General features: G+C 46.5%; 7 protein-coding genes across 7 annotated transcripts; 4 read left to right on the forward strand and 3 right to left on the reverse strand.

The window, feature by feature from the left end:
- Positions 1-2,565: 2,565 nt before the first annotated feature.
- On the reverse strand, positions 2,566-2,980 carry N7484_006098 (uncharacterized protein; the record flags this gene model as incomplete). Its single annotated transcript, XM_057116516.1, has 2 exons — positions 2,566-2,616; positions 2,756-2,980. 2 exons carry the CDS (start codon positions 2,978-2,980, stop codon positions 2,566-2,568), a joined length of 276 nt encoding a protein of 91 aa, XP_056972399.1.
- Positions 2,981-3,317: 337 nt separating this feature from the next.
- Positions 3,318-6,389, reverse strand: N7484_006099 (uncharacterized protein; the record flags this gene model as incomplete). Its single annotated transcript, XM_057116517.1, has 7 exons — positions 3,318-4,248; positions 4,296-4,965; positions 5,026-5,360; positions 5,433-5,536; positions 5,589-5,840; positions 5,908-6,145; positions 6,208-6,389. Coding segments are annotated over 7 exons (2,712 nt in total), but the record flags the coding sequence as incomplete, so codon positions are not given.
- A 789-nt stretch (positions 6,390-7,178) lies between these two features.
- N7484_006100 (uncharacterized protein) lies at positions 7,179-7,697 on the forward strand (the record flags this gene model as incomplete). The annotated part of the gene is made up of 1 exon (XM_057116518.1): positions 7,179-7,697. One exon carries the CDS (start codon positions 7,179-7,181, stop codon positions 7,695-7,697), a length of 519 nt encoding a protein of 172 aa, XP_056972401.1.
- A 189-nt stretch (positions 7,698-7,886) lies between these two features.
- N7484_006101 (Transposable element tc3 transposase) lies at positions 7,887-8,237 on the forward strand (the record flags this gene model as incomplete). Its single annotated transcript, XM_057116519.1, has 1 exon — positions 7,887-8,237. The coding sequence occupies one exon, from the start codon at positions 7,887-7,889 to the stop codon at positions 8,235-8,237; it is 351 nt and encodes a 116-aa protein (XP_056972402.1).
- A 214-nt stretch (positions 8,238-8,451) lies between these two features.
- Positions 8,452-8,820, forward strand: N7484_006102 (chlorogenic acid esterase precursor; the record flags this gene model as incomplete). Its single annotated transcript, XM_057116520.1, has 1 exon — positions 8,452-8,820. One exon carries the CDS (start codon positions 8,452-8,454, stop codon positions 8,818-8,820), a length of 369 nt encoding a protein of 122 aa, XP_056972403.1.
- A 541-nt stretch (positions 8,821-9,361) lies between these two features.
- N7484_006103 (aldose epimerase family protein) lies at positions 9,362-10,720 on the forward strand (the record flags this gene model as incomplete). The annotated part of the gene is made up of 1 exon (XM_057116521.1): positions 9,362-10,720. The coding sequence occupies one exon, from the start codon at positions 9,362-9,364 to the stop codon at positions 10,718-10,720; it is 1,359 nt and encodes a 452-aa protein (XP_056972404.1).
- Positions 10,721-11,028: 308 nt separating this feature from the next.
- Positions 11,029-13,364, reverse strand: N7484_006104 (uncharacterized protein; the record flags this gene model as incomplete). The annotated part of the gene is made up of 6 exons (XM_057116522.1): positions 11,029-11,188; positions 11,247-11,382; positions 11,434-11,574; positions 11,625-11,706; positions 11,761-12,517; positions 12,574-13,364. The coding sequence occupies 6 exons, from the start codon at positions 13,362-13,364 to the stop codon at positions 11,029-11,031; spliced, it is 2,067 nt and encodes a 688-aa protein (XP_056972405.1).
- Between the last annotated feature and the right edge of the window lie 97 nt (positions 13,365-13,461).

Below are 13,461 nucleotides of genomic sequence, written 5' to 3' on the forward strand. Positions count from 1 at the left end.
TCATGCATATCTATCGCAGCTTCCCAAATTTTTGTCACAGCATTGGCTTCCTCTGATTTGTCAACCAACATTTGTCTATCCCTGTTGATTTTTCCTCGAGTAAAATTGTAGCAGAATCTGTACGGCTTCAGATTAGAAAAAGCTGCCGGCAAGAATATTCCGTTCAGGTATAGCCTATTGGAAAGATCTGCATCCAGTATCAGATCTCCCGCGCCAGTCTCGATGATATGAGACGGATAGGATATTCCGCGAATTTCAAGTGAGATCTTGGTCCATGTCCGAAATGTTTCAAACGAGATTGCTTTTTCTCCTTCGGCGCTGGCCGATCCGATTGTAATGGCCACGTCTCTCTCAATCCGAGACTTTAACTGGGCCATGTCAGTAGTTGCATCAGATGGTGCATCGGTGTTCCTCCCCATTGAAGGTCGAATTATACATCTGAAATCCGAGTCCACGAAACAGAAATCCCAATGGCTGTTATCTGTGTCAACTCTCAAACTGTAGCCGCTTCGTATCATGACCAAAGCCGCTAGTTTAAGGCCTTCCCCGTGACAACCTGTAAGCCTGTCATGGTCCCTTTTGGACGAATATCCAAGCTCCAGACATTGAGTATTGATGCAAGCACACGGGTTGACTAGGCTCAATCGACCTGCCTTTTTTTCATATTTGATGAACCCCAAAGCGTGCTTAGATCGACCGTCAGGCTCGGGTACCAATATCGAAATGTAATCATCGTTTTCTTCATAGACTGGCTGAAAGCTTAGACGATCCAGATTGAATCGCTCCACGATTGCGTCTCTCCTAGTATTGCTTAGCTTGCGCGGCCATGTAACACGAAGAAACTTTTACCAGTTCTGATAGAGCTCCCTGAAGGCGGCTGCAGTATCCCAATCTTGAACATAAGATGGTGATATTGCAAGGGGAACTGTTTTATCTTGCTCTGAAACAGATGAAACAGAAAGCCCATCAATATGATTTTTTCCGTCGGTTCGTACGTCCTGGCTGGGAGTCCGTGTTGTGTCGCTGGGAGTCCGAGTTGTCTGTATAGAAGACATCTTTCCTGGTGATTATCACTAGAGAAAATAGGTCGGTTTGTCAACTTTCAGAAAAAAGTTGTTCTAGATAAATAATGAAGAAAATGGATATCTGATGGACCCTTTTATACGTTTATTTTCAATCCAATACTATCATATCCACACCAAATGAACCTCCTACTGCAAGGTCAATTTGGTCAAAGATTCGAGTACATTTTCAGCGCAAAGCGACTTCATCGATGGTAATTGAACTGCCACTGAGCTGGTTTTTTTTTTTTTTTTTTTTTTTTTTTTTCAAAGTAAAATCCATACAATCCACACAGACTTCAAATCATGCACTAGACTTTTGAAAAAGCACCGGCTACCTGCGGAATAAGTTTCATCTCAGGACATGAAATCTCATGAAGGTTTACATAATCAGCTTTTCTACCTTATGTCGGCCTTATATTGAATCATTTCTGTGTGTCCTGTCCTCTAAGTGGTTGTGGTCTTTAACGTATACATCCAGTATCATAATTTCCGGCTGGTACGGATCGCTGAATTTGCTCCCGTAAATATTTCGTGTTGGTCCTTGATTAATCGTTCCAATTTATTTATCCTTCATCCAAGGTCTGTATTGATAATCACTCGATTCTTTCAGCCATAGGCTCTTTCATCGCTCCATTTTATCATTTGTTTTCATTAGTTATGAATGTGAGGCCTTGATATTTCTTGAGATCTTGGTACTTTCTCGTCACGCACAACAGCTGGAGTTCATCTCTGAATACCGCAACGTCAACTGAAAAACAGCAATATTCGAAAACAGAATTTCGCTGTACAGTACTCTCCCGCCTTCATTCTTGCTCACAACCAAATGAGAAAGTCGCCGCCATCGTTGGTCTTTCAAACACCAAAGATCCCTCTCGAATTGTACGTCATATCAATAGCTCTATATCATACAGAACAATTCAAATACAGTAGAACTCGAGAATATTTCACCCTTTGGACACAAACACTTTCCCCTGGCGCCTCACCTCAAAACTAGACTATGTTCGATCATTGGAAGCCCACTATGTCTTTTGGGGGGGTTTTTAGTGTATCACCAAAGTCACCATAATTAATGGTCCAGCGGTTGAACGAATCGTCCATGCCGAAACACTCCTTGGCCATACTGTACCACTACCAATGAGCCTCGTAATTCATGTAATCATCTCCCAGTACAAGTTCAAGCTTTATGAATTGCGACTACGCTCCAAATAAGTGCGCTTTTGATGTTTGATGTCCTGTACTGTATTGTAAGGTATTGCATACAATATATCAATACCAAATAATTTATTGATTATTCATCAGTTTGTGGCGGTGCGCTTTTCTTTTATCCGTAATTGTACTGTAATGTAACATGCTCATCCTCATCTTCGCGCATCACCCCTGCCAGGAATCAAGAATCCATTATACTTTAATCCTGGCATAGAACAAACATTAAAGTATCGCCTTGGAGGGTATTTTGTATCCTGGATCAAATTGATTTCTGGTCTAATTTCTCGCCCTAGGCCTAGACCTGGTGAGCCTTCGAGAAAGCCTCAGTCCGTGTACACTTGTAGGACTGTTTGATCAATTGCTGCAAATTGGACCACATTTTGCCGCAGGCGTCAGATTTTGGCTCTAGAGCTCACATGATCTTTGTTCCATTTTTGAGCTAAGTTTTATTTGTTCTTTGTCTTCGTTCGCGCTGTCGGGCATACCTCAAGTGGTCCAAGCTCCTTTTTGCGCTCTTGACCTTGGCGCATCTTGAGTAGCCCGGGCTCTTTTCTGCGCTCTCGTCCTTGGCTCATTTTCAGTAGCCCGAGCTCTTTTCTGCGCTCTTGTCCTTGGGGCATTTTGAGAAGCCCAGTCTCTTTTCTGCGTTCTTGTCCGTGGCGCATCTTGAGCAATGCGGGCTCTTTCTTGCGCACTTGTCCTTGACACATTTTTAGTGGCCGTAGCTCTTTTTTGTGCTCCTTTCCGAGGCCCCATGGTGGTTACATCAAGGTGAACTTCATCATGGCCCGTGTGAAGGTCTTTTTGTTGAGATCCAGCAGAGGAACAGTTTGGGTTGCTTGGATGGAGAAGGTAATTTCTATCCAAACTTCCCTGCCTCTTCGTTCCATTTAGGTGTAGGTGATCAGGGAAAAAATAATTCTCCTGATCACTATATGATGATATTTTCTCCACGTCCCTGAGAGGCGTAGGAGAAACTCCGTCAAGTATCATAGAATCATTCGATGGGGGTTTGGTGGGACTGCAATTTGAATAGTCAGACTTACACCCAAACGTAGACTGCATGACAAGATCTCGAATGGGGCCCGTTGAGGACGTAGAATTTATGGATTTTCCATCGACTGGAGAAATATGGGCATCTGACGATTCACCCGCCACCCGAATTTGGCCCATTGCCTCCCAATGGTGAATAATTCTCGGATCAATCATTTCAATGTCGGGTTCTCTTAGCTGCGGTTCAATCAAGGAGCTCTCTGCGAAGAGGCGAGGAACAATTGAACCACTTCTGCTGAGATTGATTAATTTTTCACCGAGACTCGAACGATCGAATTCGTTTTCATGTTCCGCGACGCACAAATCCGAAGTATCGATTGTCATCAAATTTTCATTGGATGATTTGTTCTCGGGTTCGCAAAGCAAATTAGAATAATGACAAAAGCGGAATCTTTTGTGCCGGTCATCTTCAGATTTAATTGAAATAACTTTTTGTTTTTCTTTGGGTGAGCGCTTCCGTTTTTTGGGGCAAATGCTGTTTAGCCATATGGCTTTTTTCAGACCATGTACGTCATGCAAATGATGTCGAACATCTTTTTCATCCTGAAAGACTTCGACGCAACCACAGATAGGCTTCGTTGTGGGGAACTGAAGGCAAGAAAGATGTATGGTTTCGATATGTTGTCTCAAATTGCCGTTTTGTAGCCAGTAGTGCAATCGATCTGTCGCGGCGAGCTCTTCGTCCCATAGGCAAAACGGACAATAGCCAGGGCGAGTGATTGTGTGGCGATATATTATCAGTTCGCAATGTCGAGTTTTCCATGCCTGGAGATGAGCCTGGCAGTGGTCCAGCCATTGATCTTCTAAATTCCATTCCATGCACTCGTAACAAAATCTTAGACTTTCTTCGGAAACCTGAAGATCAAAGGCAATTTGTCGTTTAACACACTCGTGAATATGGATGCTTCGCTCATGCTTCGGAAGACTGAACAGGTTAGCATGTATCATTCAAATAGGGATCCCCTTCATTACCTTGTTATAACTATTTGACAATGTCTAGCTGGGCAAGAACCTTGAACAGGGCTTTCGCCCGGAAGATAAACCACATCAAAGTCACGAGCACATTGCGTCTTCAGATCTTCCACAAAGAGAAGTATTTCTTCAAACGACTGCTCCTTCGTGCAAGACATGGCTGTTGCAATTCTAGCGGTTTCCGGCATTAATAAAGCTTGGGTGCGTGTGGTAATATCATTTCCATGCGCCAAGAAACCTTCTTTTCCCCTGCTGAGGATCCTTTGGTCTCGTCTTTCCCGCACCCAACGCTTCTGATACTCCTTGAGCTCGGATAGGCGACTTCTGAGCAGAGACTTCTTATAATTCATTCTCTCCAAAGCTATCAGACCCTTATCGTCGTTGTGGCTCTGAAGATGCTCAATTCGATCTTTGATCTCCTTCAACTCAGGCTTCTTCAGAAGGCTTTGCTCGATTTCAGCTGGTAGTGTGCTTGGTAACCCTGGCTCATAATACCTGTCAAACCCTTGAAAATACTCAATATGGTCTGATCCTCCTCCTGCATCTGGATCCTCATTCAAAACTGCTGCAACTGTGTTGATTGAAGAGCAATGCAGGACGTAGTCTTTAGCATAGGTTCCTGGGCCTTTGTGTCCATAGATTTGAGATACCAAGGCCGAGCCATACTTGCCTGCATAGAAATTAGAAAACCGCGTCTATTGAACTGTTCCATCATGTGCCGATGACTCACCTTCGATCACTTTCCCGAGGCTCTTGCGAATGTTATGCACAGTTGGTCTTTTGGTGTACCCAGCGGCAGTCAATATCACACGTAGACACTCACAAAACACTGTTTTTGTGAGGGGCACGTCTTGTGGACCATCAGCTGTGACATGTCTGAGAACAGGCTTCTCTAAATAATCATCTTTCCAGCGTAAAGGGATTGGTCCATTTGAAAGGTCAAATTGAGCTAGGTCCTCTACGGACTCAATGCCAAAAAGGGCGCCATGGTTGAGCGCAAGCGCCAGTAGAATATAACCGGCTGCGAACTGTGGCTTTCTCGAATCTCGGATCCCAATTCCAAAGCTAAAGGCAAAAGTTAGTGCATGAAACTTTGAATTGAGATACCTTATAGTTTTACTTCTGTCGCTGACTCACACTGTATACTTCGGATTTCGATTGTTTTTTAACCAAACTTGATTCACTTTCCATTCTACTTTCCAGGGGGCTGTAGAAGAAGGGAATAGAACCAGCTCTATATCCTGTAGTAAAAGTCAGCAAGAGTGCCATGCCTTGCTGATGTGCTCTCTTCACCTTGTAACGAAGGCCTCTTTCTGTTTTGTTCTCATGAGCTGGAATAAAAGCTCCAATTCTTGCTCCGGTGAATAGAAACAGCTGAAGAGTCAGCAAGATTGTGACTTTTAGCAAGCCAGGTATGAAGCGAGGATGATCTGTCTGCCACAAGGAGGAGATTGTTCGACAAAAGTCCTTCTTGGTAAAGCTTAGCTTTGGTGACTTGACGTCTTCAATCAATTTTTCATCTGCCGTCAATGTTTTCCTGATCCACTGTGTGTCGATGCCATAAGATTAGCCACTGTTGCCATGTCCAACCAAATGATATATATTTCCGCACATTGAATATCTCACTTCGATCTTCTTCTACAATGGTGATACCCACTGTTTCTTCGAAGCCGCCGAAAAGTCTCTCGGCACAATTGAGGACACTCGACATCACCGGGCGTCCATTCTCACTCTTTCTGCCATTTGTCTTGTGGATGTACCAGCGAATAAATTCTTTCATGTCCGTATGGTCTGGGGTTGCACAATCCGGGCCCAGTTTGTAGCCCTCAAGGCCATACTTTTCAGCGAATCTAAATGCAAATCAACAACTCATTCAGCAAGGAATCTCGAGAAAGATTTCATGTCAACTCACTTCATCCATAGATCAAAGCCGATCGAGTACATTCCCTTGGTTCTTGGCAATCTTTTATCTTTTTTCCTGATGGAATCATCTTTCGCATGAGCGCCGAAGACATAGCCGTCATCGGTCCGTCGTCGCTGGCCTTGCTCTTTGGCGGTTTGATTGACATCTGCAAAGAAGATCTTCTGACCCATAACTATCACTACCGCAGCGAATCTCAAATTTCAGAATTTGACATTTGAGGTGAAGATAAAGCAAGAAATGGGAAAGCTGGGTGACTGGAGCTGAAATGCGGGACTCGGTCTCCAATTTATATTCCAATATTTAAGATAAATAAATATTTTTTTCTTCGTTGGCTAGTATTCAGCACCACGGCATGCTTCAGATTTACGTCATTATGCTCTAGTGTTAGGAAGAGGAGATGGGACATTAAGCAGCTCATGAAGCACAGACAGTGCGCTAATTGAGGGCCATCAAAATGTTGATGGGTCAGTAATCAGTGATGGAGAAAATATGCTTCTTCGGGGATAGACTGGCAGTAGACTGGGTGGTCAATAAATGCCTCTTAGTAATCAACGGGTATGGGGTGTCAGTGAACAGCCACTCATGATCACTGAGCGCTCACTGAGTGCTCACTGAGCGTCACCGTCATATCACGTGATGATGATGAGCTGCTCAGTGAGCCTGAGCCCAGACTGAAAATTACTCAGTGAGCCTGAGTCTGAGCGCCCTCATAAAAGCGGCGGTATCCCAAATAGGAAATCCCCACCCGTCAAAGAAAATCCAGTACGTACAGTGACGGGTCATAAGTTTTTGCACCCCCCTAAAGACCCACTCCCTCACCGCTAGTACCGCCTTCCTAATTCGCGTATCAGAAATCACGCTAAATTAGTCGTGTATAGTCTCGCGTTCAATATTATTAGAACTACCCCCTTTCTTGTCTAATTCACTATATCTCCTAATATCTATCAGCTTCAGCTAACATGGCCCGCTCAGCGGAGCTTACATCCGCCATACGTGAGCGTATATGCGAGCTCCACGCTATTAAATGGGGATATAAACGTATTCAAAAGCGTTATCCCTATATCCCACTATCTACAATTCGATATACAATTAAGAAGGAGCATGAACGACGAGAAGGTGTCTCTAAGGCACGCTCTGGTCGGCCAAAAAAGCTCTCTGACGCAGAGAAAGACCGAATTCTCGAGGCTATTCATGGTAATCCAAGAATTACACGTGAAGATCTACTCGCTGAGGTTGACCATAAGGTGAAAATTCGTTCGATTCAACGCCTTCTAAACGCTGAGAACCTCCGGAAGTGGCGCTGTAGTTGGCGACCATACTTAACTGAGGAGAATGCCACGAAACGACTTCGATGGGCCTACCGATATCGACACTTTACGCCTGAGGATTGGGCCCGAGTTTTCTGGTCTGATGAGTGTACGGTTGAACGTGGAATTGGTGTCCGCCGGGAGTGGACTTTTACTCGTCCAAGAGACTAACCAAAAGAGGGCCAAGTCTAAGGGCTACCTTAGCGTGGAAAGCAAGTTAAGTAGATGTTTTGGGCAGCGTTTTCAGGGGCTGTGCGGCGTACTGGATTGATCCCGCTTTTTGGAGATCCTGAATCTGAAAGAGGAGGTATTAACCGCTTCGTTATTGAGGATTTATATCGTCGAATTTTACCTACTTTAATGGCGAATGAAGACGCTATATTTCAGCATGATAACGCACCAACACACACTGCCTACGTTGTACGAGAAGCTTTAGAGGAGATGAATATCGAGTTTATGGAGTGGCCACCTCATTCACCGGATCTGAATCCTATTGAGAACCTATGGGCATTACTTAAAGCGGCAATTTATAAACTTCGACCTGATTTGATCCATATGAGGAATAACAACGAAACAAAGGCAATCTTAGTCGAGACAGCGCAACAGGCTTGGGATGAGCTTGATCTTAGCCATTTTAGCCATCTTTCGGAGACTATGCCGCACCGTGTCGAGGCAATTATTGAGTCTCAAGGGTGGTATACACCATATTAGGTAGGAATTCATACAATTTCCAAGGTTTTTGACCGGCAGAATATTATATAAGCAGGGGGTGTGGGGCGAGGGGGTGCAAATACTTATGACCCGTCACTGTATAGTGACCTATGTGCATGAAGAGTCCCTTTCTGTTCATATCTGCCCCAGTGTGCATCATACCAAGTAAGTCGCTCATGGAGAGCCAGTATATTCGTATTGTCTAACCAAGAGCATGATCAGTCTGCGGTACCAATCCGATTCCTTGACATTCTTCTACTTTAACGCGGCCAATTTCAGCAACATTTCCCCTCGGCCATGGGAGGGGGCATATCACACTTCGGAGCTCCCGCTGGTCTTTGGAACCTGGCAGGACTATGGAGGTCCGGGTACCAGCTTTGAGGCGGCTGTATCCGCACACTGGCAAGATCTGTACCTGGCATTCATAAAAGATCCCGTGCATGGCTTACCTCGCTTGGGATGGCCACCATATAACCCGAACGGCTCGGCTAATTTGATGGCTGCAAATGAGAAAGCAGCTCAACTGATGTCCATAACCAAGCTAACGAAGGAATGTGCCGGCATCCCGGAAACTTATGATTAGAAGGTTAGCAGGGCCCCCATGGCCCCAGCCACCGAAAGACTTGAATAGGATAGGAATCCCGGTCGCAGAGATGAAAGAGTCATATCATAACCGAGATCAATTAGATTAAAACGTAATTAAGGTGAAATCCTCCAATGCGCAACGAAAGAGAAGGTGAGTGAGAGATCGACATTGGCGACACCTTGACATGATTGGTGGATCCGGGCCAGGATCACAGACCGCATTCCCTCCGCCGGAGTTTTGCCAATGTGACTTGGACTCCTTTGTTTACCCCGTTTTTCTCGGCGCCTCACTGGAGCTTAACGGATCCACTGACGCACCTAAGCTGTGGGCTCGGATCTTCCCCCTCATCCTCTGGGAGCTAGTCCAATGGTTGAGTAGCATCTCCTCACCTGCTTTCGGATAATTCGTGATCTATCGACCCTTACCCCGGGTTTCCCTGCCCCACGCGTAGAACCCCCCTAGCGTCGGTACATGCGGAGTGTAGACTAGCGCGTCCAATTGGCCATGTTGTTTGCTCATTGGAATCCTCTGACATAAAATGCCCAGCCTTCCCCACGGCTACTTCCGTTCTCTCCTTTGCCCTGCCCGCTTCACTCCTCGACTTCTCATCCTCTACGGTATCCTTCTCTTAGCTCTCATAGCTACAGGCATCAGGATGCATTTCAAGTCATACGTTGCAGCGGCCCTCTATGGCCTGCCTGTTCTGGCAAATGCGGCGCCGTCTGCGTCGACCGCGTCGAGTAGCTCGTCCGCAGATGCTGATCACTTCAAGGAGTACACGATCAAATCGGAGAACATCACTGTCACACTCATCCCTTACGGAGCGCGCCTGACCTCAGTTCTGGTTCCCGACCGTCATGGCAACACACAGGATGTCCTGGTTGGTTATGACAACCCGCTTGAGTACCTGCACGATTCCGAAACCAATCACACCTTCTTTGGCGCAGTCGTGGGTCGCTATGCCAATCGCATCAAGAATGGTACCTTCTCTATTGACGGCACCGACTACCACATTCCGGAGAATGAGAATGGCGGCAAGGACACCCTTCATGGTGGTCTCATCGGCTACGATCAGCGCAATTGGACAGTCACTGCCCATGACTCTTCGTCTATCACCTTCAGCCTTTTGGATGAGGCATGGCAGGGCTTCCCTGGCGATGTGCTCTCGCACGCCCAGTTCAGTGTCTCCACCGAGAAGTCGCCCGAGAACCCCAAGGGATTGCCCCAGCTGACCACCAAGCTGATCTCCCTCGCCCTGACCACAAAGACCCCAATCATGCTCGCCAACCACCTCTACTGGAACCTCAATGCCTTCAAAGAGGAGACCATCCTGGAGGATACCTACCTGTCAATGCCTCTGTCCCAGCGCTTCATTGGCGGTGACTCCCTCCTGATTCCCACCGGTGAGATCCTGGATGTCAGCACTGCTTACGAGGGTGCCCTGGACTTCACCGAGCCCAAGCTAGTCGGCCAGGATATCAAAAAGACCACCGGTCTCTGCGGCGATGACTGCACCGGCTACGATACCTGCTTCATTCTCGACCGTCCCGCCGCCTACGCCGCCGAGAACTCGATGGTCCCATCCGTGCGCCTGGCATCTGATACCACCGGCATCAGTCTGGACGTTGCAACCAACCAAGCCGCTCTGCAGATTTACTCCTGCAACGGCCAGAACGGCACCATCCCTACCAAGGAGTCGCAGGCCAAGCGCAACAAGAAGCAGGATGGCAGTGCCGGTGCTGGCTTCGTCAACAAGTACGGTTGCCTTGTCATTGAGACCGAGGACTGGATTGATGGCATCAACCAGCCTGAGTGGGGCCGTGACCAGTACCAGATCTTCGGTGCTGACGATGGTCCCGCCGTCAACTGGGCCACTTACCAGTTTGGCACTTACTAAATTTTTTCTTCTTTTACAATGCACTTCTGCATCGATACCATAATCTTGCTTTGATTTACTTGGGCTGCCCTTTTGACTCTTCACTCCAGGTTCGTTTTTGTACATAGCCAAAACGCATGCCCTTGATGAGTTGGGTTCTGCAAGTCATTAACCTATATTAATGCAAAATACCCACCCAACTCTTTCAATACTGTAGACTGTCCAGTCTATACTTATCCGAGGGTCTTCTTCATGTTCAGGTAAAAGAATCATCACATTTCAAATCAAACATAATTGGTAGGCTCTTTATAATATTGCTGTGGCAGCCTTCACAGCTTTGACAGTATATCAGACCCATCATCCCCACTCCCCTTGATGATTTCATGCTCCCAGTAATTTGGGTTAAAATTCATTCGGTTCAACGGGTTCAAGCGATGAGCTCTGTTGAAAAGGTCTTCGTACACACGACCATCATATCGTCCTAGCGCACTAATCAAAACCTTGTTAGAGAAATCACAAGCTTCCCAAAAAGATGTGTTACGCTTACCTATCGAGTAAATAATCCGGAATCATCCATGAGTCCACCAATTTCACTGCGTGTGGTCGAGTTCGCGCCATTAGATCTTGGATACGTGTTGGTAGGAGGTCAAGATCGGATTGAGAGACCGCACCACAGCGGAAGACTAGATAGGTCAATGTCTTGTGATAGACCGCATCGGTTTGAAGAAGCTTACAGTCATATCCCTCGCTCTCCATGGTATAAAGTGCAAAGAGACGATACAAATCCCATAGAATGGCCTTCAGGGAGCTAGACAGTGTGTTATCGGTTGACAACGTCTCGAAGAATTTGCTGACAAGTATAGATTGGGATTGAGCTTCCTTCAGTCAGTTTGTATTCATATACAGAGATCATATCATGGCTTACCCTTGCTTAGCTTGTGAAGTTGAATGAGGAGACTATTCCAGCTTCTCTTCTTGAGTACTCGCTGCTCGTATGCGTCATATGCCTGTCAATAGTGGTTAGCCGTCGAGAATAAGCTTTCTTTAATGTGTCGACGTACAAGCACAGTAGCACGCAGCTCGAAGGCCTTGGAAATTTCCTGATCGCTTTCCAATACACGATATACAGATTGACGAGAGACTCCGCGTCGATTTTGAATATACTGCTTGAATCGGGTCTCTGTCTCATCCGCGCCCGGCATATCAGATGCTTTCACCGCAGCAGTCATCTTCTTAATAAGATAAGAAGCAACCTGCTGCGTAATCATCCAATTATCTCCTTCAACGGTCGGCTTGGACAGATAGTCGTTATTGAGTTCGATAAGCCCACTTCCACCCCCAAAGCCATGTCCACCTAAGGCTCGCCGGCAAGTCTCAATCCCATCCGCAGCAAGCATTGTGCAGAGACTTTTCAGACCGGAAGACATACTGTGCATGTGAGCTAAAGAACGAAAATCGCCTCGCTCCACATCTTGTCGTGTATTGTCGTAGACACGGCGCATTGCGAGGCCGGTGTAGTGTAACGCAAATGTAGTAGCCAGCAAAGGCAAGATCCGAATTTGAACGGTCGGATAGTCAAGGACAGACATCTCAGTTCCAGTGCCGTTGCTATCTCGATCTGTGAATTGTCGTCGGACGGCGGAATAGCGTACTGCGACTGTCACTGCGCGTGCTAGGACTAGTCTAGCATGATGGACTATTTGAGCTCGGACGTAGGTGAGAGATCCGTAGACCACGGCTGGCTGCGCCGGTTTTGCGTAGGTTCCGGTCTTAGGGTCCACGCTCGAGTATCGTGAAAGCATGGCAGAATGAGGAATGCTGGCTAAGGGTTAGTATTCATCATTCCTAACAAATTTAGTGTCTCTAAAGCTTACCGAAAGTTATTGAAGAGCATGTAAGCATTGTCCATCGTGACATATCCATACTTAGGCCCGATATCTCCAACCACTACGCCATCCAGCGGTTGGTGAGTTTTCATATCTCGCACCTGTACAATGAATGGATGGGGACCATGCGACACGTATTGATCTGGGGACCCAGATTTAGGAAGAAGTAATTGCGCAACGACGATAGCATGATTTGCAATACGGCCCAAGCTACCATTCCACCATTTGCTAGCCGTGAGCGTCGGGCTATGCAGGATGAACTCACAGGTTCCGGGATCCCAGCGTGCCTCAAGCTCCAACCCCCGAACATTACTGCCATGTCCGAGCTCTGTTTGCGCATAAGCCCCAATAATCTTCCACGATTCAATCAACGGCATCCAATGAGCCCGCTGGGCTTCATTTCCTTGCTCGCGAATGGTTGTGACGAACATCTCCAGGTGTAGAAAATACGGCGAAACATCGCTGACTAGGTACTCCGCCATCTTGTGATCTTCATGATCCCATTTATGTTGGTCGACTAGTCGACGTAGCAGCTTTGCTCGAGCGAGCCCTAGCTTGAATCGTTCCGGACGAGATAGGTTTTGCTGCTTGTCCTTGGCGAGAAGTGGCTCCCTTTGCACGATTGGTAGAATGCGAGCTTGCCGTTCCAAGAACCCATCTGCAGATAATAAGTGCTGTCCTAGCTCCTCGGTTGAGATGCTGGATTGCTCTCGTTCGCGGGCAAGAGTTGTGGGTCCATCTGGCTGGCCTGGACGGAGTTTATCAGTAAAATCGGGCATATTAGTCCAGTGTTTTCGATTAGAGCATCACAGAAGATATCAATCATGGTTTAAAACATCAACTTCACTCGAACTGTATTAAACTAAAAATTGGTGT

This window comes from Penicillium longicatenatum, assembly GCF_028827895.1.
Source record: "Penicillium longicatenatum strain IBT 33135 chromosome Unknown contig_3_segment0_segment0, whole genome shotgun sequence".
In the NCBI taxonomy this organism is placed as follows: Eukaryota; Fungi; Ascomycota; class Eurotiomycetes; order Eurotiales; family Aspergillaceae; genus Penicillium; species Penicillium longicatenatum.